At 45.3% G+C, this 23,105-nt stretch overlaps 1 protein-coding gene across 8 annotated transcripts in view; it reads right to left on the bottom strand.

Annotated features, from left to right (window-relative positions):
- Positions 1–14,373, bottom strand: part of AFDN (afadin, adherens junction formation factor) — a 138,235-nt gene extending 123,862 nt beyond the window's left edge. For all 8 annotated transcript variants that reach the window (XM_079939691.1, XM_079939694.1, XM_079939696.1 and 5 more), the window contains exon 1: positions 13,989–14,373. In XM_079939691.1, coding sequence (XP_079795817.1) covers positions 13,989–14,093 — 105 coding nt within the window. In that variant the 5' untranslated portion in view covers positions 14,094–14,373. The remainder of the gene's footprint in view (positions 1–13,988) is intronic.
- Positions 14,374–23,105: the final 8,732 nt, after the last annotated feature.

Below are 23,105 nucleotides of genomic sequence, written 5' to 3'. Positions count from 1 at the left end.
GTTAAAATACTTACAACGCCAAGAAAGAAGAGCCAAATGGAGTCACCCAGGGGAAATCAGGGAAGGTGAAAATGCACAAATACCACTGCAAAGAAAAAGGGGGGGCAAATAAAGTTTTCTGTGGGCCTGCAATGGGCAACTGGTTCTGGCAATTAGGAAACCAAGGCTACCTCGAGAAAAGCAGTTTAGCAGGCCAGGAGGATTGGAAGCAAGAAGGCAGGGATGAGATGAGTTACAAGGTAGCTGCAGATCACAGAACAGAAAGCTCAGCACGAGACACCTTCGCTCCAAACCTTCCCCCGGCTGGACAGCAACATGCTCTTCTCCTGTACTGGACTTGGATGGCCTCCGGCTTTCCGTACGCTCGACCTCAGAGAGTTTGGTTGTCAAGCTTTCCGACCTAGGTCCTTTCTCTCCTGAGGCTCACCCAGCCTTGGCTACCTTCCAGCCACACCCTTCTCCCCCGTCCCCTTCCTCTTAGCTGTCTATGTAGGAAACTTCTACCCAGATATTCATAAGCACCTCACATTCAATACATCTCAAAGACAACCTTTTACTTCCCCACCCAAACCTAATCTACCACTTGTATTTTTTTTTTAACTCCGCCTAAGGGTACCACCACCTACCTAGTAGCTAAGTACAAACCTGAGATGATCCTGGACAACTTTTTCTCTTCAACAATCTCCTTGCCACTCTCCAAGTCCCAACTGTACCTCCTCAGGTTTCATCCTCTCCTTCCACGTGAACTGCGGCCTTGATCCCACAGACACACCTGCCGTAAACCCTGTCAGCCTCCTGCCTCCAGGCCCGCTCTCCCCTTGCCCCGTAGACTCTGACGCCAGCGAGGCCAGGTGCGCTCAACTGCAAACTTCATCGCCTTCTTTCATCTGCAGCATTCTCACCTTGGCTTACAAGGCCCGCAAGAAACCAGCCCTGTTAACACCTGCAGCTCCATAGCCAGCAGCTGGCACCTTGGCCCAGACAGGCCAGCGGGCACACTCATACATCCAGACACACACGGACACACACTAGGCCATGCTGCAAAAACAAATGAACTCAAGAGCTCAGGGGCCACAACTCCAAAGTTCCATTTCTCTCTCGCGATCACTCTGTTCCACCAGGCTTCTTCATCAGCCCCAGCCTGGGACACACTAATTCATGGAGGAGGGAAGAGCAGTAACAGAAGCGTGCATCTGGGACCTAAAGCTGCTGCTCAGAGTGGCGTGTCACTGGCCAAAGCAAGCCACGTGGTCAAGCCTGTGCCAAGAAGGCAAAGCCCTACGATCCTCTTTCAGGGAGGAGCAGAAAGTACTGAGGAACAAGCCAGCCTGCAGGTCACCAACGCACCTGCATGTTCACGGGCGCAAAAAGAGATTCAACCAGATTGAATACTTTTAAATAAGTTTTCCACCTTTTCTACAAATTCCTCAGGACTCAGAGTAAACATTTCTTAAAATGAACTCAGTGAAGCTTTGCTGACCTGCCCTCTAGGGGAGGTGCAGTGCCCACGTGCTCCCCTGGTCCCCACGTGCTCCCCGGCCCCCAGGTGCTCCCCTGGCCTCCACACCTGTTTACTCTGCCCGCCCACGTGCTCCCCCGGCCTCCACACCTGTTTACTGTGCCCACCCACGTGCTCCCCCGGCCCCCACGTGCTCCCCTGACTCCTCCAAACCAGCACACAGATGTCTCCCTTGATCACCGCCGCCCCACAGGTATCAGATGAACACATATTTGCTGCACTAGCAACGCTCTTTGCCAGGAACACCCTCCCCCGATCCACAGGGAAAATTCCCCATCATCTCAAGACCCATGTCAACAGTCTCTGAGGAGGCCCCCGCCCCTCAGCATCCCAGCGGAGCACTCACCACACTACTGCCGTGCCCTTCAGTCTACCTGCCACACTAGGACGGGAGCTACGTGAGAAAAGGATCGGGGTCCACTAAGCTTTGCAGGCTCAGCACTTACGCAGCGACTGGCACGCAGTAGGTGACCACTGAGTGAGCGCCCATGGATATGCGGCGGCAGAGAGGGTCACGGGAACCGCGTGGGAGGGCCAGGGCTCTACCTCAGGCCCAGGCGCTGTCGGCACTGCGCGCCACAGCTTAAGCTTTCTTCTTAGGGCACAATGGGGCCATTATTCCGAGTCTTGTTTCCCTTCCCTCCCTCAGATAGAGCAGTTCAGCTTTCTCTCGTGTAGGCCCAGGCCCTATAAACAAAGCCTAAAACATGGAGGCACTCAGTAAATATTAGTCTGAATGAATGAACACTGCACTAGCCTATGACAAACCCAAAAGAAGCGTTTAAATGCCATGGTTTTAACAGGGCTAAGCCACTAGAAAAAGAAACAAAAACAAATATGCCACAGAAGCAATTTCTCACAGCACTCAGGCCCTGAAGTAAGTGCATAAACATTTCCAAAATCTTTGCTCACACGTTCATAGAAGCAAACAAGAATTATCACTGTACTTAACATAAAGTCCGTAATGTTTCTCAAGAATCGAGCTGTTGACGCCAATCCCATGCGTTTGTAACTACACTAAAGATAAACTGTCTACAAGCGTCATTGCACCAATGAGATGGAAACATTCCTGAAGCACTGGAAGCGTGTTCAGAAGCCGTGCAAACCACAAACAAGTAATATTTAATAGTTTAGGCGCCACTCAGTAAAAAAATTAATGATAACTTTGAAGTTAAATTATATTTTGCGCTAGAATATGAACCACAGCATCTAAAGGCAAATGCAACATCAAACTGATACAAGTAAGGAAAATACGATGGGTGACAACGTGAAGTTACATGCATCTAATCACCCTGTAACGCTAGTTCAGCGAGTACACTTAGTCTGCTGTCATCACAAACTGGGTATGCTAACGCGTGGTTCCCACAATCAAATACTCAGCCCTTGGCTCATAAAAGAAAAGTACACTTAACTTCCCACCGAGAAACTTCCTCCACGCTTTACTATTTCTTTCAAGAAGAGAAAACGTAGGCTCATGACAGAGAAGTGAGTATGATCTCGAAGGTCCACTATACTGTTCTCCAAAACAGCCGTTTTTGCCTGTAATTCTCCCTTCCAGTTTGGGAAAGGCAAATATTTACTCAGTAGCCCTTAGTTAGAATCCTCAGTAACCAACAAGGAATTAGCTCTGGAAGACTCGGTTGAAACTCCAATGTCACCTGGGGGGAAATTGCTAGGTAATACGTAAACAACACTTCATGAAGTTAAATTAACTGAGCCCTGGCAGTTTTGCTTGTCCTTTCATTTGAGGCACAGACCAGGAAAGGGCCAGGGCCACAGCCAGATCCAGAGTAAAGTCTGGAAGAAAGGCAGTGAAGGAGGCCATCGAGAGGAAAGGGGAGGAAGTACACCGGGGTGGGCAGACGGCTGGACTCCAATCACCGCCCTGCTGCCAGAAGAGCGCCCCGAACCCAGGGAGGCAGGGCCTACCTCTCCTTCCCTCGGGCACAGGAAGGCTATCAGCGAAGCTACCAAATTCTTGGTCACTGTGCAGGATACAAGGTATCCAACAGTCTGCGTACAGTTAGAAAATAAAATACGGCTGCACCACGTTGACTACAAAACACAGAATCACCTGTCTCCAAGATAAACGATATAATAGGGCTTTAAAAAGTCAAGATGAAAATCCATACACTCATGTATATATAAGATACGCATACGCATGCACATACGGTCTCACTGTGTCATGCCTGTGGTTCTTCCTTAAAATTAAGCTCTAAATTGTTCCATTTCTAAATTGCAGTGATCTTAACTCGCCAAGTTGTCATCGTGGTTACAGGAAGGCTCTAGAGCCAGACTACCCGGGTTCCGATCACTGCTCCCAGCTTTACCAGTTCTATGCCCTAGAGCAAGTTATTTGACCTCCCTGTGCCTTGGTTTCTTCAACCAAAACAGACTCTAGCAAAAGTACCCACCTCGCAGGATTGCTGTAAAAACTAAGAGAGAATACATGCAAAGCATTTACACTAACGTCATGCGTACAGACACTATACAGTCACGAAATGTTAAGTATTATAACTGTTATCAGAATAACCTACGAAGCTTTTAAAAACTGGATTCCTGACAGACCTGGCTGATCAGATAATCTAAATAACATGATGAATAACATAACATGATTCAGTACTGGTTAAAATGCAAATAATTAATAACCAAATGCAACTAAATATACATGTATACTTCAAGTGCTTCCAAATATTCTAAAATAAGCACATAATCTCCATAATAGAAAAAAGCAAATGCATTAACTCCTTGATGTCTAAGAACATTTTCAAGAATACGCTTCAAAAGTAAACCATAAAAGAACATCATAAAGGCTTTTTAGTGCTTTTCCAGATTCACTGGTCTTAATTTTACTGTCCCTGATATTCCCAAAATAACAATTTCATGAAGGTAATAAAAAATTATTTTTAAAACCCGAAATCAACAAGTTTGGCACAAAAACACCTTAACTGTACTATGAACTCAACAAGGTCACCTTTGCCAAACTAGAATTAAAAACGCATTTCAAAATATTCGAGGTCCTAAATATGAAATGTGGTGAAAACACTGTCCCTGGCGCTCTGGGCAGGCTCCTCCTCTGAAGAAGCAGAGCTCAGCTGATCTACAAAGGAATCATTCACAAATTCACTTATTCAGCAATTCAGATTTCTTATCTGTATTTTATTACTCTGGTAAATTAAAACAAGATGTCTATTAATAAACATGTCTCACTAAGTGGTTAAAAACAGTGCACCATCAAAATAATTTAGTAATACTATCAGTAGAAAGGAAATGGTCACCAAAGTTTCAAAATGAACTTACACCTAGCCATGAATGAAGAACACAACATATCTGCTGCAAAAAAAGCTGCCACTGAGTAGCTACATTAATCTTAAGTGTTGCTAGCCTTTAACATAAATTCAGTATTCTAATATTTTGTTTTTACCATATGCATTTTAAAAAGTAATATGTTCACCTATTATTTATAAGCATTACAATTCCATATCGTGCATGGCGAGTTTTAAAATATAAATACTACCTGTGTTGTCTGTCTCTCTCTCGGGAGATATATTAAAGCTAAGGGAAAATACAAACTGTTTGTTGGTTAAAAACAGTAGGAAAAAAACATCTTTATGGGATTCCCTGGTGGCGCAGTGGTTAAGAATCCACCTGCCAACGCAGGGGACATGGGTTCGAGCCCTGGTGCGGGAAGATCCCACGTGCCGTGGAGCAACTAAGCCCGTGAGCCACAACTATTGAGCCTGCGCTCTAGAGCCCGCGAGCCACAACTACTGAGCCCGCGCACCTAGAGCCCGTGCTGTGCAACAAATGAAGCCACCACAATGAGAAGCCCTGCACGGCAACGAAGAGCAGCCCCCGCTCGCCACAACCAGAGAAAGCCCGCGCGCAGCAACGAAGACCCGACGCAGCCAAATATAAATAGATAAAATAAAATTTAAAAACAACAACAAAAAAAACATCCTTACACAGTCGTGGTTGGCATAATGCAGAGCTGATGTTTGGGAAGGAGAGACTGGAAAGGGCAGACAAGCACCTGAAGACATGAGCCCACGTCAACGACACACCCACCAACCACGCTACCTGCCACTGTTCCGGCCCAGGAGGGAGTGGCCCAGGTCACAGCCTGAGTGAATCAGAGTAATAAAACTTCACAGTCACTGCTTTAGCTGGGTTATGGCCAGTACCCTTCAACAGCAAAAATGTAAAAATGCTTGCATCTTATTACTGATAACTAAGAATTAAAATAGGTATTTATAAACAAAAATTAAGCAAATATATATGTCAAATAAATTAATATATGTTAAAATATACCTTTCTATCATAATGAGTCTTATGTTCACACTTTAAATGTTCCATGTTAATCTTATAGCCCTAGTTGGAAAATACCATGAATACAGACTTTAATATCCACCTGAGAATATATTTTAAAAATCAGCCCAAACCAAAACTCTTAAAACCAATCACTAAGTATTCTAGGTAGCAGCTCACAAACTGTAATCCAGGAATCCCTGGGGTCCCCCCTCAGACCCTCTCAGGTCAACTGGGAGGTCAAAACTCTTTTCCTACGAATACTCAGGCAGTATCAGCCTCTCTCACCACGTTGGCATTTAAACTGACGGTACAAAGTAATGACAGGTAAATCTGACAGCACGTTACCACAAGTCGAGGCAGCAGCAGCAAACTGGACTAATGGCCCACGTATTTCTCACTGCTATTCATTCACACCTATAAAAAGGCCAGTTTCACTTGGGCTCTTGAGTATATCTGTTCAATATTCTATTTGCCAAAATACGAAGTGCACATAGAGAAGTTCCATTTATCAGAGTCCGATGGCTCTCTCAAGAAAAAGCGCGTGTGCGACCGCGCAAACGTTGTGCGCTGAGCGAGCCGCTTGTTTCACGGAACACCACTCCCACCTGGAAGAGCTGCTGACAAACTACAGTTATTCGGGTGTGGATGTGGGGCCTTTCCTCAGGAACAAACGAAGCGAGAGCCCCTTCCTTCAAGTGCTGCTGTGGCAGGGCTGCCGGCAATAGAATCTGAGCTTTGACAGAAAACTAGGCGTTTTGAAAATGTGTCTCCACCACTGAGCTTGAGAGCTTCCCAGTACTTAAGAGTTTTCTAGTCAGTGATGATATTAACAATGGGATCGTTTTATATTGTTTAAAGAAATGTACCAACATGTGGAAAACCCACACAGCTCAGTGAACCAGTATTCTCCAAACGGTCAATGCACGGCGGCACAAAACCACGCATGCGTACAAGACCCATTCCGAGTGCAAAACAGACGAATGGATCTTAATGTAACAGAATATGAAAAATACTTAACACAATCTTCCAAAGGAGAATTGTGTACCAGAAGTGAAAATACTTAGGTTCAAACCAGAAATCTTCATATAACTGATTCTTACTTTTATTACCAATGTCTCTTAAAAATAATCACCCCAATAATCCCCCCAAGTACTTGCCAACACAAAAATTCATTAAAGTGAAAAATCTAATGTAACGTAAACTAAGAACCCATTAAGGAGCTCATGTAAAATCATGGTATATTGTAAACTTACGTCAAACCACGGTAGATTTCACAAGCATTTCTCTACAAGTCTGGAGCACTCAGAAATTTATTCAGATAATATCAATACCTACCTAAAAATAATGTATTTGAAAGACACCTTCCCAAGGTACACATTTTATACCAAGTATGAATACAGGAAGAGTCACGCATGTTAAGAATACACTGGTTTTTAAACATCTGATCGTGTCCAACGGTGACTGTATTGCTGCTCACGTTTCATTTTCTCTACTCAACATATGGAACTAGACCAGATTCAAAGCAAGAGGGGAGAAAACTGGCAACCTCCAGCCTCAGTACCAAAAGCTGGTAACAGCAGCACAAAAAGAAATTATAAGAGAGAAATTCTGTTAGTTCTCCTGCAAAAATCAGGAAATAGAAAGTATAATAAGTAAGTCACCATGGAAAGTACCACTATTAGCAAACAAGGGTAAAGAGAAGGTACAGTGTTGGGGCTTCCCTGGTGGCGCAGCGGTTGAGAGTCTGCCTGCCGATGCAGGGGACACGGGTTCGTGCCCCGGTCCGGGAGGATCCCACATGCCACAGAGCGGCTGGGCCCGTGAGCCATGGCCGCTGAGCCTGCGCGTACCGCAAAAAAAAAAAAAAAAAAAAGAGAGAGAGGGTACATTCTTTACAGGAACAAATGGTTTAAATTTGCCAAAACCAAAGTCTGATTTTCCTTTAACAGAACATGTGTGAAATCAAGCAACAGAGAACTGTAAGCTATGATTCAGAATAAAACACACCAGCTAGACTGCTCTTAACCAATAAAATACCCAAACAATAGTAACGAATGAGCATTTTTTTCTTGGGTCCTATTTTTGGGGGTCAAGCTCTCTTCTACTCTGAATAACAGTGAAACTCTCAGGGGGAGTTTTAGGAAGCTGGGCGAGACTTCTCCTTTGGAAGCACCTGTCCCACTGTTTGTACTGCCCGACAGTAGCAGAACCAGATTCAACAGTGACATGTCCTCTTCCAGTTTACTCTGTCCAACCGAAACGGAAAATGGCTTTCTTTAAAAACACAAAGAAGTGAATGATCCTGTCCAGCGTGCCGAGATCAAATGGGCACGAACAGCACTAGTAAAGTCAGGGAATGGAAAAAACAAACAATTTAAGCAAGTTCATCTTGTTCACGCCGAAGAGTGAACCTCCCTCACGCCTGTCATCCTGGTGTGATCAGTCGTCACAGCAGTGCTCCACAGGTCAACCCAACTATGACGCAGTGACCGCCCTGAGAAAGCAAAGCATGCTGTGTGTAGCCAACCTAAAAACACGACGACGCAAACAACAGCGACAGAAGTTCACACCTTATTTTCTGTAAGTGACACAACTGACTTCTTCCTTAACATTAAACTTCTTTTGAGTGAAAACACAGAAATTTTGGCTATTTTCCAGTCATCGTAAACTATTCAATCTCGGTTCCTGTAAATAATTTCATTCATGACACACAATCGTAAAATCCAGATCATCCTTATTGTTTGGGGTCCACTGATACTGGGAAAATACTTTCCCGGCTTCCACGTGAACTCCTGATACTTCTCTATGAACTTACTTTAACTTTATAAAGCACGTTCACTTTCTGAATTACATGTATTATGGTTCTGGTCAATCATCTATGCCAAAATGATAAGTGAGCTTTTATATTTTTATTGTTGTAGAACAAAATCTCAACCAGATGACTTGAGACAGACAGGCCAATACCCCCGCCCACCAGCCCTCAGCCTGCTTTATTTAGACCCCATCCATGACCCCAAATATAAGGAAAAGCTCCAGCTCGTGCACAGCTCCTGCATAAAGATGGTCCACCTTGACAGCACGCCCACACCTACCATCACCTCATACCTGTGGGGCCCTGACTGGGAGCCACCAATGGATTCCCAGGGCCTGCCAGCCTGTCAGTGTCAGCCAACGCCTGGGACACGCTCAGACCTGGTAAGTGGGGTCTGTGGGATCTGGCTCACTGCTTAGTATCTAACTTACAAACGTAAGTATAGGTCACCGTCCTAGGCATCGTCAAGGTGAACGAGCGTATCCGAAATACAGTCAGCCAGGAAGCTAATAGCAACAGCAAACTTCTGAACCAAAATCAACAGGCTCTACCTAACCTGAAAATAATGTTCAATTAAGAGGTCAGTTTAATTTCCATAAATATTATTCATATATACATTTTATGTATAATAAAGGAAAGCAAGCTAATATCAAAATAACTGCTATATTATTTATTAGCATTTTCTGATATTACACCCAAGTTCAAGTCTGGTAAAACTGTTTATAAACAAATTAATCTACGCCACCAGAATAATGACCAACCACTAATAATAATGCTTTATACACTACAACTGCTCAATTAAATCCTTAATGACATAACCCTAAACCTTGTTCTCTTCAACACCCCACCAACTTGGTACCATATCCTGATCTTCTGCAAATCAAACTTTTTCATGAATATGAAAGAACCACTTTTGCTATTCTACTATTAACCACAATCAAAAATTGATAGTTCTAGAAAAGCCTACACTTACAACACTTACGTTCCATTAAGTCTATAAATTGCATAAAGTAAAATTATTTTTCATTGTCAGGAGCACAGCAAAGTGAAGCTAGTCAAGATGCCGCTTCAGTTACAAGGTAAGGAAACAACGTGACACAGAGCCTGGATCTCATACCCACAAGCACACACCCACAAACATAAACTGCAACCAATTATTACAGGAAAAAAAAGTAAAGTTTTTTTTTTTTGCGGTACGCGGGCCTCTCCCTGTCGTGGCCTCTCCCGTTGCGGAGCACAGGCTCTGGACGCGCATGCTCAGCGGTCATGACTCACGGCTCCGCGGCATGTGGGATCTTCCCGGACCGGGGCACGAACCCGTGTCCCCTGCATCCCCTGCATCGGCAGGTGAACTCTCAACCACCGCGCCACGAGGGAAGCCCTAAAGATTTTTTTAAAAGGAGCAGAGATACCTATAAATACTAAAAACACATCACTGGCAACTGCCTATCTCATTATACATTACTCACCAGAAATACAGACCTTCTAACGTACCAACGTTTAATAATACAACTGTTGTTTTCAAACTAGTTTCGAATATAGTTAAGTTGTATGATAAAGCATAGTTACAACCTAAGCATTAGTCTGAAATAGAGATTTAGCTCTAAATTATGCAATTACTACTACTTCATCTGAAGACTGCCTACTCCACCTCCGCTGACAAACTTCAAGTTATTTTTTACACACACCTCTGGGTAATGTGAATCACCACATTACTTCTCAAGATTAATCAGAATATTAAAATAGAACATATTTACCTTTAATAAAGAATATATGGGTATCCACACAAATTCTAGGTTACTTTTTTCCCATCAATGCAAAATAAAGGCAATGAATTCAATAAGTAATAAAACAAATGACTTTAAGAAATGTCTCATGAAGTGGTCAACTACCTAGCATGGTTTTTGCATTTCGGTGTAAACTTTATGCAAAAGAGTAAGACTTGAAAAGATAAATCTTTAAGATCCTAAAAGACAATTTCACTAAGTTTTAAAAAAGCATGTATCTTATTTTGTCAAGAATAAAGGTACACACGAAGGAAGCCATATTCAGTATTCTTTCCACAAAATATTTGCTGAGCACCTACCATGTGACAGCCATAAAACTGCTTAAAACAATAAAACTCTAAGCTCCTGCCTTCATGCAATCGGAGAGGGATTCAGACAAACCAACGGCTATAATAACAAAACTGGGATAAGTTAAACAACAGAACACCAAAAAACAACACGGAGACCTTTGGGTAACTAGAGAAGCCCTCATCTGAGGAGGTAATGAGATTAGGAACAAGAACTCTGCCATAATAAATAATCAGAAATCCCTAAAGGAAATAAAGACTTAACATCAAAAATAAGAAAAGGACAGACAGGACTAAAAAGCTCTCAGAAGCATTTATTATGAGTTATAGTTTCCCATAGTAATCAAGATATTAATTCAGCTTAATATCAATCTCCTGGTGAGAAAACATCAACTTTAAGTTTAGATCATCAAGTCTCATTTTAAATTCCAAAAGGACCTGGGATCCAGAGAGAGGAAGGGGTTGAAAAATACACAATGATAAAATATAACTTGCTTTTTCTTTGGAAGCCCTTTAACACACAAAGGTGAATATGAAGCAAACTTAACCAAGTGGATTTTAAAACATATTCTAATGTTCTTTAAAAGTGAATGTAACACAAAAAGCCAAGTTTATCATCTTCCTAAACACAGACAGTGGTTATCCAAGGCTGCCTGAAACCAATCACAGGTGATCTATAGTTATATAATTTGATAACAGATATTGATCACTGTAACCCCCAAAAAAGCAATCAAAAGAAAACAAACCACAACTAAACTCTCATATATGTACATAAGAAAAGATTATCCAAATATATACATATAAGGCTTAAATCATATTCCTACAAATCAAATTCTGCAGTAAATTTGCTCAACATTTACTGACCATAATAAAGGCCAATATAATGGTTACATTCTTGTAGAAAACTAAGAACAATGACTTGTGATGGACAAATAGAGTAACAATTCATTATTTCTCAGATAGTAAAAAACTGCAGACGACAAAGTTTAGATAAAGCGAATCGAAACTGTTGGCCTTGAAATAGTGATTTAGAGAATTATTAACTTTAGTTTTTACCTACATCATAATGAAAAATACATGCTAAATGCGAAGCTTAAACTTCCAAGACCACAATAAACTTAACAGTATGCAAAGGTTCTCCAGAAAACAAAAAGTAAAGTGTGAACTAGGTATTAGATAATATAAGAGCTAAGAAAATAACATACAGGTGTTTTAAAAAACCAACTTATTTCATTATGAAGAGCTTTCTAACATAATCCTGGAGAATCATTTCTAAAAACTGGAATGTTCAGATATACGTGGGGAGGAAAAACTACTAAATGAAATATATAATCATTCCCCAGAAATGTCCTTTAACTTTTGCTTTGCTTCAACACGTGTGCACAGCAACTTTTCACCCACAGAATAACTAGGAAAAGAGTAGCTCTCCAAATGAGAGGTCAGTTTTACTTTAATAACTACTCGTATACCTAAAAAAATAGAGAAAAAGTTTCAATCGAGTGCTTAAAAATAGAATTAATAAAATCAATTAACTAATCTGTTTTTGATTCAGGATTTTTTAAAATGCCAATGCAATTTAAAATCCCAAAGAGTAAACTGAATTACCTATTACTAAACTGAAAAAATATTCCTTTTCACAACCAGACTTGGGAAATCTCTGAAAAATATATATATATAAATAGGTCCATTCAAACAGAAAAAAACAACTATCCACCAAAATAATATTTTACATCCGAATTTTTAAAGCCAGAGATAAGAAAAATGAACTCATTATTCTGAAAGACAACATAATCCTGAAGGCCAAATTACTGCAGTCACCTTTCAAAAGATGTGCTAATAAGCCTATGAACACTTAACTACATATTATCAATTCGCTTACTAGCACCTAACCCATAAAATCATTAGAGAAGACGAGCTGTGAATCAGGCGTAACCCAGCGTCGGTGTTCAAATTGGCAACCTGAACCTAATAATTTATATTAGTGTTCAACTAAGGAGTAAGATGAATGGCTCTGCCCAGGAAGACAGAAGAAATGGATCTTTCCCACCACAGGCAAAATCAAGACGCTGAAAAGGTGAAGGTCAAGTTTACGCAGAAATATAAACTGGAGTTTAATGATAGGGATTAAATTTCATGAGAATGTTCAAATTTGCCAAACAGTATTGCTGCCCAAAAGCTGGCATTTTAGTAAATAATACTAACTTTGAACTACCTACTACAACAAATCAGAAACAGATGCTATTAAAATAATTTCCTAAGAGGACGTAAATCCTCTGTAAGGTGTATTTCGCGTGGCTAAAGTCTGTGCAACTACAGCCTGAGCGCTAGCTGGGATGAATCGGTTTTCAGGGTCCCTCCCTGACCCTCACCTCCACTCCCATCCCCCACCTCCCCCAGACCGGCGGATGGGGACCAAACCTATTTTTTTTGTTGTTTTTTTAACTGTTGGGAACTCTTTCAGCAGCTTTGCTATAAACAACTACCATTGTCCCAGGCCGAGAGCAAGAGAGATTTCCTCCTTTTCCAGGAGCACGCCCAGGACCAGCCACCACCCCCGCCCCCGCCCAGCCCCTCCCCCAGTCCCTCCCCCTCCCTCGATCTCCCCCCCCCCCGGTCCGGGCACCCTCCCCCAGCCCAGCCCCCCTCCCCCTCCCTCGATCGTCCCCCACCCCCACCCCCAGCCCAGGTCCTCTGCCCCACCCCCTCCCTCGATCTTCCCCCCCGCCCGGTCCGGGCCCCCTCCCCCAGTCCAGGTCTCCTCCCCCCCTCCCTCCCCTCCCCCTCCCCCTCTCCAGCCTGGGTCACCGCGGACGCGCGCACGGCCGGCGCGGGGAGGGGCGCCCTCCCGTCCACCTGAGCGCAGGCAGCGAATGGGAGGAAACCTTCTTTCCACGGGAGTTCAATTCCGGGCCGCGTTATCAGCAGAGCCGCACAATTGGAACAACTATCCCGATATTTACTTTACGCTCCCGGCCGCCAACCCCCAAGTTCCAAACCCACCGCGGCGGCCGCGGTCACATGCTCGCGCGTCCCGGTGACAAAGGTCCGCGGGCCCGGGCCGAGCGCCGCGACCCCGGCTGCGGGCGGGGAGACCCGCGAAAGACGTCCCCGCCACGCCCGCCTCCCCCGCCCCCCGCCGGGGCACAGGTGACCGCGCTCCGCCCGCGCCCGGCGCGGCCACCCCGGGTCCGGGGGCGCGGCCGGCGCGGGAGGGGGTCCCGGGGGGCGGAAGGGCGTCGCCGGGGAGGGGGGGACCCCGGCCGGCTGCGTACCTCGGTGGGCTGGCTGATCTCGAACAGGTCCAGCCGGTTGGCGTTCCAGTGCTGGATGATGTCGGCCAGCTTCCGCCGCTCCTCGTCGCGGCCGCCCGCCGACATCCTCCGGCCGCGCTCGCCCGCCCGCCCGGGCCGCCGCGGGGTCGGGGCCGGGTCGGGGTCGGGCGGGGGGCCACGCGCCTAGGTCTGCGGGCCCGGCTCGGGGCTCGGCCCCGCCGGCCGGCGCCCCGCGCTCCCGGCTCCGCGCGCCCGGTTCCGCGCTCCCGGCTCCGCGGCCGCGTCCGGCCGCCTCAGCTCTCGAGCTCTTGGGCTCCGCGGGCTCCTCAACCGCCTCCACCGGCCCCGCTCCCCGCCGCAGCCGCCTGCCCGCCCCGCGTCAGCCCGCCGGCCGGTGTGTGCCCCGAGCGCCCGCCCGCACGCGCCGCCGCCCCGCCCGCCGTGCGCGCCCCCGCGCCCGCGCGCCCGCGCCCGCACCTCCGGCCTCCGCTAGGTGATGCTGCGCCCGCCTGCGCGCCGCGCCGCCCGCCGGGCGGGGCTGGGTTCCGACGGTCGGTACCGGGTCCGACTGGTGAGCCAGGTTCGGACCGTATCGGGTTCGAGCGGACGGTACCGGGTCAGACGGGCGGGCGGCCGGGTTCGGACGGTACCGGGTTCAGACGGGCGGTACCAGGTCCGACCGGTGGGCGGGGTTCGGATGGGCGGTACTGGTCCGACTAGGGGGCCAGGTTCGGACGGTGGGTTCAGACGGGCGGGCTGGGTTCGTATGGTACCGTGTGGGGACGGGTGGTATCGGATCCAGCTAGTGGGCGGAGTTCGGACGGGCGCTGCCGGGTCAGACGAGCGGGCCAGGTTCGGCTGGGCGCGCTGGGCCGTGGAGGCCGCAGGACTGGGACCCGCAGAGCCCCTCTGGGCGCTGATCGCACGGGGCCCCGCAGCGCCCCATGCCCGTGTGGGCTCTGGGGTGACTCCCGTCTGCTGGGCCTTCCTTCCGAGGGGGGGCGCGTCTGTCGTGGCGCTGCGGGTCCCCCCGCCCCGGGGCTGGGCCCCCACGTCGGTGTTGGTCCCACGGTGTCCGGTCGGAGCGGCCTCCTGGCTGCGTGTGGATCAGAAAACACGTCTTCTCGCAGGACCAGGTTGCAGCCTTAGGTGACGGGGTCCCTCGAGGTGCCCCCGGGCGCGGGGAGATGCTGCCTTTCCACAGCGCTAGAGCCTCCGAGTGTCCCGGTGCCTCTGCAGACCTAACATTCATTTCAGCAGCAAGTTTCGTCCATTTTAGGAATATTTATTTCATTAGGTGTTTTCTCTTTAATTCTCCTCCCCCCCGTCGCCCCCCGCCAAAAAAAAAAAAACAAATTTGGCAGCAGAACACCTGCCAGCAGACATTTATTTCCCCCGTGCAGTGCTGGGCCAGGTGAAGTCAGTCTCCTGTGTTATCTGTGATGTGTTGCAACAAAAACCTTCATCTCTGAAATACCACAGCTAAGTGATGAAAACAGTGAGCTACATTTGACAAAGCCTCTTTATTCTTGTCATTGTCTTTTCCAGTGTGAGATGATTTTTCCCTCCACCAGTTGGATTTCTTCTCTTCTGGGAAAGACGAGAATTCTACCATCCCTGCTGGGTTCTGTCTTCAGCTCTCTTTTCTGCGGCACTAGTACAGTTCAGCTTCATAAGGAGGCTTTTCAGCAGAGAAGCCTGCGGGGTTGAACCAGTGCCATGGGGGAATGAATTCTTCAATAGATCTCCAGCCTCCTTTCTCAAAATTAAAATGTGGTGACTTGCGGAAAAGCATATGTATATAAACGACACATCTGTGTTCTGACATTCTGTTCCTTTATGCTTTTTAGTTCCTGTGCTTCTTTATAGACTCAAGTTGTTTTTTGTTTTGGGATTTTGTTTGTTTGTTTGTTGTGGTGAACACCACGGTGTCCATACAGCTCAGAACTGTCCAGCTAAGTTCCACACATGCTGTGCGGGTCATCAGCTATAGTGTCAGCTGAATTATAACAGTAAGAACTTTATTCCTGACTATGCTATTAGCAAGAATGACTTGGCTCTTAGAGCAAAGAATTTGTTTGCAAAGCCGGCAATTAGTTTGCTGGTGTCTGAAGTAAGTACATGTAGAAAATTTAGTATTGCTAAAAAATAAGTATGGGCTCCCTGCAGTGTTGTTTTTGTAATAAACGTGTGTAGCATACATGAAATGCCTACAGTTTGATGCAGGACATGTAGAAGGCTCTAAATCAATGTTAGTTATTATTGTTTTTCTGACTCATGAAAAATCCCCATTGGCATTGTGTGAGTGGCAGATGAGTATACAGTTCATAGTAGGTCCCAACCAACATTAGTTTCTTGACAAAGGTTTAAAAGCAAGGTGAGACCCATAGAATACACATGATTACTAACTCATGAAGACTCTTAGAACTGGTACATTTAGGCCATGAAAACCTTCAAGCTAACAAGTTCTTCTACTAATTGTAAGAAATATACTGAGCCATATGTTAATTTTGTAAGTACACGTGCTATCCATCTTCTATTCTTATGGCACTGCTGAGTTCTGATACGTTTCAGAAATCATATGTAAGTGCTATTCAAGAGATACTGTATAAAAATTAAGTCACATGGGATTTTTTTATTAAACCTGCTGTGTAGACAGAGGAACTAAGGTGTGGGGTGAGAGACCAGACCGAAGGTAAACAGAGCTTCATTGGGTGAGGTTTAAATCAGGTTTTTTAATCTGAGTACCCATTTTAAAAATTTTATTTTGCAGTGTATATATTTACCTTTTGGTTTTCTTTTTCTAAGTATTATTTTATTTTTAGCTACACTATTAAGAGCTCCTATTTAAGTCAGCACTGATCTACAAATAGTTCTAAATATCTCTAAAACTTAAACCTACTTAAAACCTTGCAGTATCATGTAATGGGGATAAATATATAAGAACAAATAAATAATGAAAAATTTTAAATTCTGGTTAAGCTTTGAACATTTAAAAATATTTTTGGAAACATTATGAAACCCAGCTTCTGAGACCAACCAAATGGAATAAACTTATTCCTGCTGCAGTTTTCACAGGCTCTGGAAAATAGAAAATGCCAGGGAAAAGATCAGGAACTTAATCCATCTCAGAAGAAAAAAATGGTACAAATATATTAACAATATTTCACTATATTAGCTATATTTAATGACCTATAGGTCATTTTCTAGCTGCCAATAAATTTCATATTTCAGTAAATTAACCGAATTTTAAAATATTTCATCCTGTAATTGACAAAGCATCTTATAAGCTTTTTATTAGCTATATCAATTCAGAGGATGGTCTTTAAACAAAAAGTAAAGGGATATAATAAAGGTTCAAATTGAAGAATTTCTAGGGTAGACTACCTTCCACAGTAGCTTAAGCAAGTGAAAGTTAATTTAGTTAGCTAATCTAGAAAGTTAAATAACCAAACTCTTCCTTTGCCTAACCCATGACTAAAGAGGTCAGTGTGGCTAATTTAGTTTAAAAAAGAGAGAGAGAGAAATTCCAGAGAATAAAGTCTCAAGAAATAAGTAGGGTATGTGCTACTTTATTGGATAAATGGGGAAATGTATCTTTAAACTCTTCTTCATTATATTCCAATGTTCCTGATAATTAGTTAAATTTTAGATTACCTAATAGAATTCTCAGGAAACAAGATTTCAGAGAAAGAAGAGATAAAAAAGCCCTTAAAATAGGAAATTAATCTTACTTGTTTAAAAAATTAAATATTACTAATGCAGAAAGACTTCTGTGGTTAAATGTGTTCTCTAGCATTTTATAACCTAAGATAATGCTGAAAAAAAAAACCAAATCTAAAACAGTTAAAAAAGATATTTACACTGAATGCAAAGAAAATAGCCCATGTGTGTCTGTCTGTATATGTGTGTCCAGATGTGTTGCGAGTGTCCCTGTGTTCAGTGTGTGTGTGTGTGTGTTAGCGGGAGAATCACAGCCCGTGAACATGGCTCACGCCCCTTGCAATGTGTTGGAAAGCTGCTTCGTGCACCTTGTTTGTGTCCACAGCCCCAGGTGTCGGGACCCAGACTCTGTCTCTGCTCCCACTGCTGAGTGTCCCACAGAGCTTCGCGTGCAGTGGTGTCAGGCACATCACCCCAACTGGGTGAGCATGGCGTGCTGAGGGGCCGCTAGCGCACAGCGTCCACGGCTGCTGGCAGCTCCCGGTGGGCCGCTGCTCAAGTGAGGGGTCTTCACAAGGGCAGTTTCCTCAGCGTGGAGGCCTTGGGAGTTTTCCATCAGCCTTTCTCTTTTCTCGTGACAATAGTCCCCAAAACTGGGGCTAGACGAGGAAAGTGTTTCCCTCATTCCTGAAATTGAGGCCTCGAGTTCCTGAGCAGCCTTTATAGGACTCTATCGACTGGCTGCCACTGACAGGACAAAAGCCAAACAATGTAGGCATCATTAGGGAAACCAGGTTCTAAGATGAGCTAAATGTAATAAAACTGACTCCCGGCCCAATTTTCACAGACTCCAGAAAATAGGATCAGGAAAAAGGTCAGGAACTTAATAGACCTAAGAAGACAAATGGTACAAATATATCAACTGTTCTCTGTGTCTCATGCCCTTTCTTGCTAGAAAACGGGTATTTTTATATATATATATATATATATATATATATATATATATATACACACACACATATATATATACAATACTTGTAATATATTATTTATATAAATATAAGAATATAAATTTTATATAATTGTGTGATATATAATATATGCTGAGGTATAGCATATACGTAATGTTTTCCTGGAAGCATTTTTAAATGCAAACTCCCATTAAATTGTACTTAAATAAAAACATACCATTAAATGCTTTACCAGCAGTAAAACTAAGAGAAACCAGAGAAGAAAGTGTTGACAAGTGTGTTGTCCGTGGGAAACCCAGGAGTGGGGCATCCCCAGACTTCCCCCAAGCCAAATCTCTTCTTCATCCACCAGCATCTCTGGAAATCCGAAATACCACATTTCAGGTGTTTGCTTTTGGAATTGCAGTGCAACTTACGCACTTTTGAAAGTGCCGCTGACGTTTGCAATAATTCCATGAGAAGCGAAAAGCTTGGGTAAGGCTCCTGTCATGATGGTTTGTAGGTCTGTGCTCTGAGGCTCCCGTGCCACACATATACCTGCTCTAAATACACACGAGTGAAAGACGAAAAAGAAGGAGAAAATGTAAGTTCAGAGGGCTCTTGAAACAACGTGACCAGCTCTGAGGACTGGTGTCCAGACACAAGTGCACAGTGGTGAGAGGGGCCGGAGGAGCCGTCCTGACAAACCCAGGGGCCCAAACCCGGTTGGTGCTGCCTGAAGCTGGGCTCCTGTCGGGTCGTGGGCACCAGAGTGCTCACGGGAGGAGAGAAAACCTTCATACAGCCTCTGGCCTGCAGCTGAGCTGAGCCCTGCAGTGGCTACATCTGGGATGCCTCCGGTCGAGATAACACGACTCGCTCCAGGAGCAGGGCCCCCAGTGGACCAGGTCAAGGCCTTCGTTAGCCAGAGGCAGGGGTGAGCAAAGGGGCACAGCAAGAGAGACCATGGGGGAGAGTCCCCCACCTAGGATGAGCGGACAAGCCCAATATGCCAATACCCACGTGTAAACCGAATGCTAAGGGACCATCAAAAGCAGCAATCTAAAGATGAACTCACTCCAGACAAAATAAAAGTAATAGAACAGTCTAGAAAAAGCTTTAAATGTTTAGGGACCTTAAGGGAATATATGATGGAATAAATCCATAAAAAGGGATCAGAAATTGTGAAATAAGGAACTCACAGAAATAAAACAAGAATGTATTTTTAAAGAACGAATTAGAGGGCTTCCCTGGTGGCGCAGTGGTTGAGAGTCTGCCTGCCGATGCAGGGGACACAGGTTCGTGCCTCGGTCCGGGAAGATCCCACGTGCCGCGGAGCGGCTGGGCCCGTGAGCCGTGGCCGCTGGGCCTGCGCGTCCAGAGCCTGTGCTCCGCAACAGGACAGGCCCGCATACTGCAAAAAATAAAAATTAAAAAAAAAGAACCAATTAGAAATCCTAGAAATGATCCATTTAGGGGTTGACATAAAAAGCACAATAGAAGGAAGAAAAGTGCTGAGAAACACCTCTGGAAGGTAGAATGGAAAGAAAGATTTTTAAAAAATAAGAGTCTGGGGCTTCCCTGGTGGCGCAGTGGTTGAGAGTCCGCCTGCCGATGCAGGGGACACGGGTTCGTGCCCCGGTCCAGGAAGATCCCACATGCCGCGGAGCGGCTAGGACCATGAGCCATGGCCGCTGAGCCTGCGCGCCTGGAGCCTGTGCTCCGCAACGGGAGAGGCCACAACAGTGAGACGCCCGCGTACCGCAAAAAAAATAATAATTAAAAAAATAAGAGTCTGTAAGAGACAAGAATAGTCTGGGAGAGGTCAGTCTCATCTCATCAGAATTCCAGGGGAACAGAGGGAATGGCAGAGAAGCATAATTAAAGCAATAAAAGCTGGGAATTTTCCAGAATGTGAGAAACAAGAGTCTTCAGATTAAAAGCGCTTTCCAACGTGGATCAGGATGAATGAGACTAAATACACACCTGGACACAAAGTAGGGAAACTATAGGGTAAAAGGTCAAAGTGGAAATGTTACAAGTTACCTGGGAATGGACTGAAAACGGAGGGAAAAGTGGAGTATCAAAGAGTGGACCCAGAAAACAGTCCCTGGTTTTGGGGGAGCAAACCGTATCTGAGAACACTTACTTCTAGCCACTTGCTCACTTCTCTATATTCTAAATGCCCTATTTCAGTCGAACCACTTCCACACTTTGGCGTGCGTGGGTGAGTGATCTTCAGCAATACCACAAAGATGAAGGTGAGCGCACACGGTACGAAACACAGGCAACCTCTGCATTAGGGCTGTGTGGTCGGATCAGAATTTCCTGGGGAGTTTTTTTGCAACTTCCTTATTATAGAAGCATCTCAGTGATACATGCAGGCATAATGAGAAACCCCTCCTCCGTCCCCACGCATCACCCAGCTCCAGCAGTTACCACAAGCCTGCTTCATGGACCCGCTGCCCTCTTCCCTCATCCCTGATGAGGGAAGACATTGTGTTGTTTCATTAGTGTTTAATTAAAACAAAAAACAGACATTGTGTTGTTTCATTAGTGTTTCAGATGTATCTTCAGAAGACTAGGACTATTAAAATATATATTCCCCTCCTGTTATTATACCTTGAAAACAAACAATAAGACTCAATAACTACTGACTCTGTTCTCATTTCAGAGGACTTTTTAAACCTATGTGTTTCCTCAGCCCAAAATCCCAGACACAGAACCAGAATGCGGAGCGAGTCCAGGAGTCTGTATATCTGAAGTCTCCCTAAGTGATTCTGAGAGTCAGGGCTGATAATCGCTGGCTCAGATGACCATTTAGGTCCTTTCTGACCTTGAGACTATGACTTTTCCAATGTCACACATCTGCAGTCACACCTCTCCTTTCTCCTGGGTGAGGCTCGTTCCATTATATCACTGAACTAGCATGGAAGTCAATTTTATGCCTGTGATCAGAGGCGTTAGAATGAGAAAGCAGCTTTGGGGAAGGAGTCAGATTCTGCAGTGTGAGATCCATCCCTTCCACGAATCGTAGGACAGTGAGGGGGGGGTCCTTGTAGCTCTCGGAGGCTCAGTTTCTCAAGCAAAAAATAACCTTCTTGACGGCAATGACCTGAACAACCCCCCTAACGGAGGCTTCAACAAGGTTTAAGTTAAAGTAAGCACGTGAATGTATTCTCCAAGTGCCCGTGGGTGTAGAAATGTCTTCAGTTTAGATTTGAATATTGGCACTGCAGGGGATAAAAAGGTACATGAGAAAAAGGAAAGTCCAGAAAAGCTTTTTTTTTTTTTAATGGACTTGGATGGGAGTAAAACAGTACAGAAGTATTCATGCTTATGTATGTGGAAAAAAAGAAAAATCATCAAATATTAACTTTTTATGCATATTTTAATTATTCAAAGACACTGCATTAGAACTTCTATTTGCTCAGAATGGCGCAGTAAGCCTTGGGCGGGTTTCAAGCCATAGAATTAAGGAATTGACATCATCTGCCTGTATTCTTGTTGGGGTTTTTTGCTACAATTGTTTTCACTGCAACACTGAATTTGGTACGTTACGTACTGTAACATTTTAAACTTCTAGGTGTAGGGGAAATAGGTGCTCCTCTCTTCTCTCCTAAGTTACTAAGCCGCCTTTCCAGCCGTTTTCCATCTGCAGGGTTCACGGTGTCTTGCTGCCGTTCCCTTCCCCCCTCCCCCCCCCCCCCCGGTCACATGGCTGCTCTGAAGGCCTGGCTTAGGCGCGTGTCACTCTGATCTTAGTGTTGTCCCTGACTCTTCCTCCTCTTTCATTTTCCATATCCTACTGGGCTCCCATCCTAGCAGTTCTTTCTATGACTATATACCCTCCTGTTGGGTTCTTTGCTGCATCCTCTCCTCAGTTCAAACTGTCCCCATCTTCCCAGCACACTCCTCTGATCATGTCTCTGTTCACCCTGAAAAAACCCTAGCATCCAAGGTCACTCAGCCCAGTTCACTTTTCAGCTCAGTTTCCTACTGTTCCACGTGTGAGTTCCAAGCAGATCGTCCCCCTCCCATCTGACGAGCACGCCTCTGCCCACTGCCTGCCAGCCTTGTTCATCTCCCTCCCTCCACTGGGAATGCCCCATTCAGACCCCCCGGTTGAAATCCCAACCATCTCCCTTAGACGTTAGCTCTGTGGACTGGTTTCGATTTCCCTCTCCTAAGCACACAGAACGTCACCTTGCACGTGTGATGTCAACTATGGCCACGTGACTTGTTTTGGTCAATGAAATGGTGTAGACGCAAATGGTGTATGTCTCTTCTGGGTGGAAGACCCAGTGAGTGACCACCCAGCCCCGTCTTCCCTGGCTGCAGTGACCGAGTCCCCGTAGGAGTGAAGGTGCCGTAAAATCGATCAGCCGGTCTCAGCCCCGGCTGACCCTGCAGAGTCCCTGGGCCCCGCAGTGGGCGTTAAGCGCTGAAATGTGGGGCCAGTGATTACTAGGGCACAATGTGGCCTGTCTTCAGTACCGCCGAC

Source organism: Stenella coeruleoalba (assembly GCF_951394435.1).
Source record: "Stenella coeruleoalba genome assembly, chromosome: 12".
Taxonomy (NCBI): Eukaryota; Metazoa; Chordata; class Mammalia; order Artiodactyla; family Delphinidae; genus Stenella; species Stenella coeruleoalba.
This window is presented reverse-complemented; position numbering and strand designations above follow the sequence as displayed.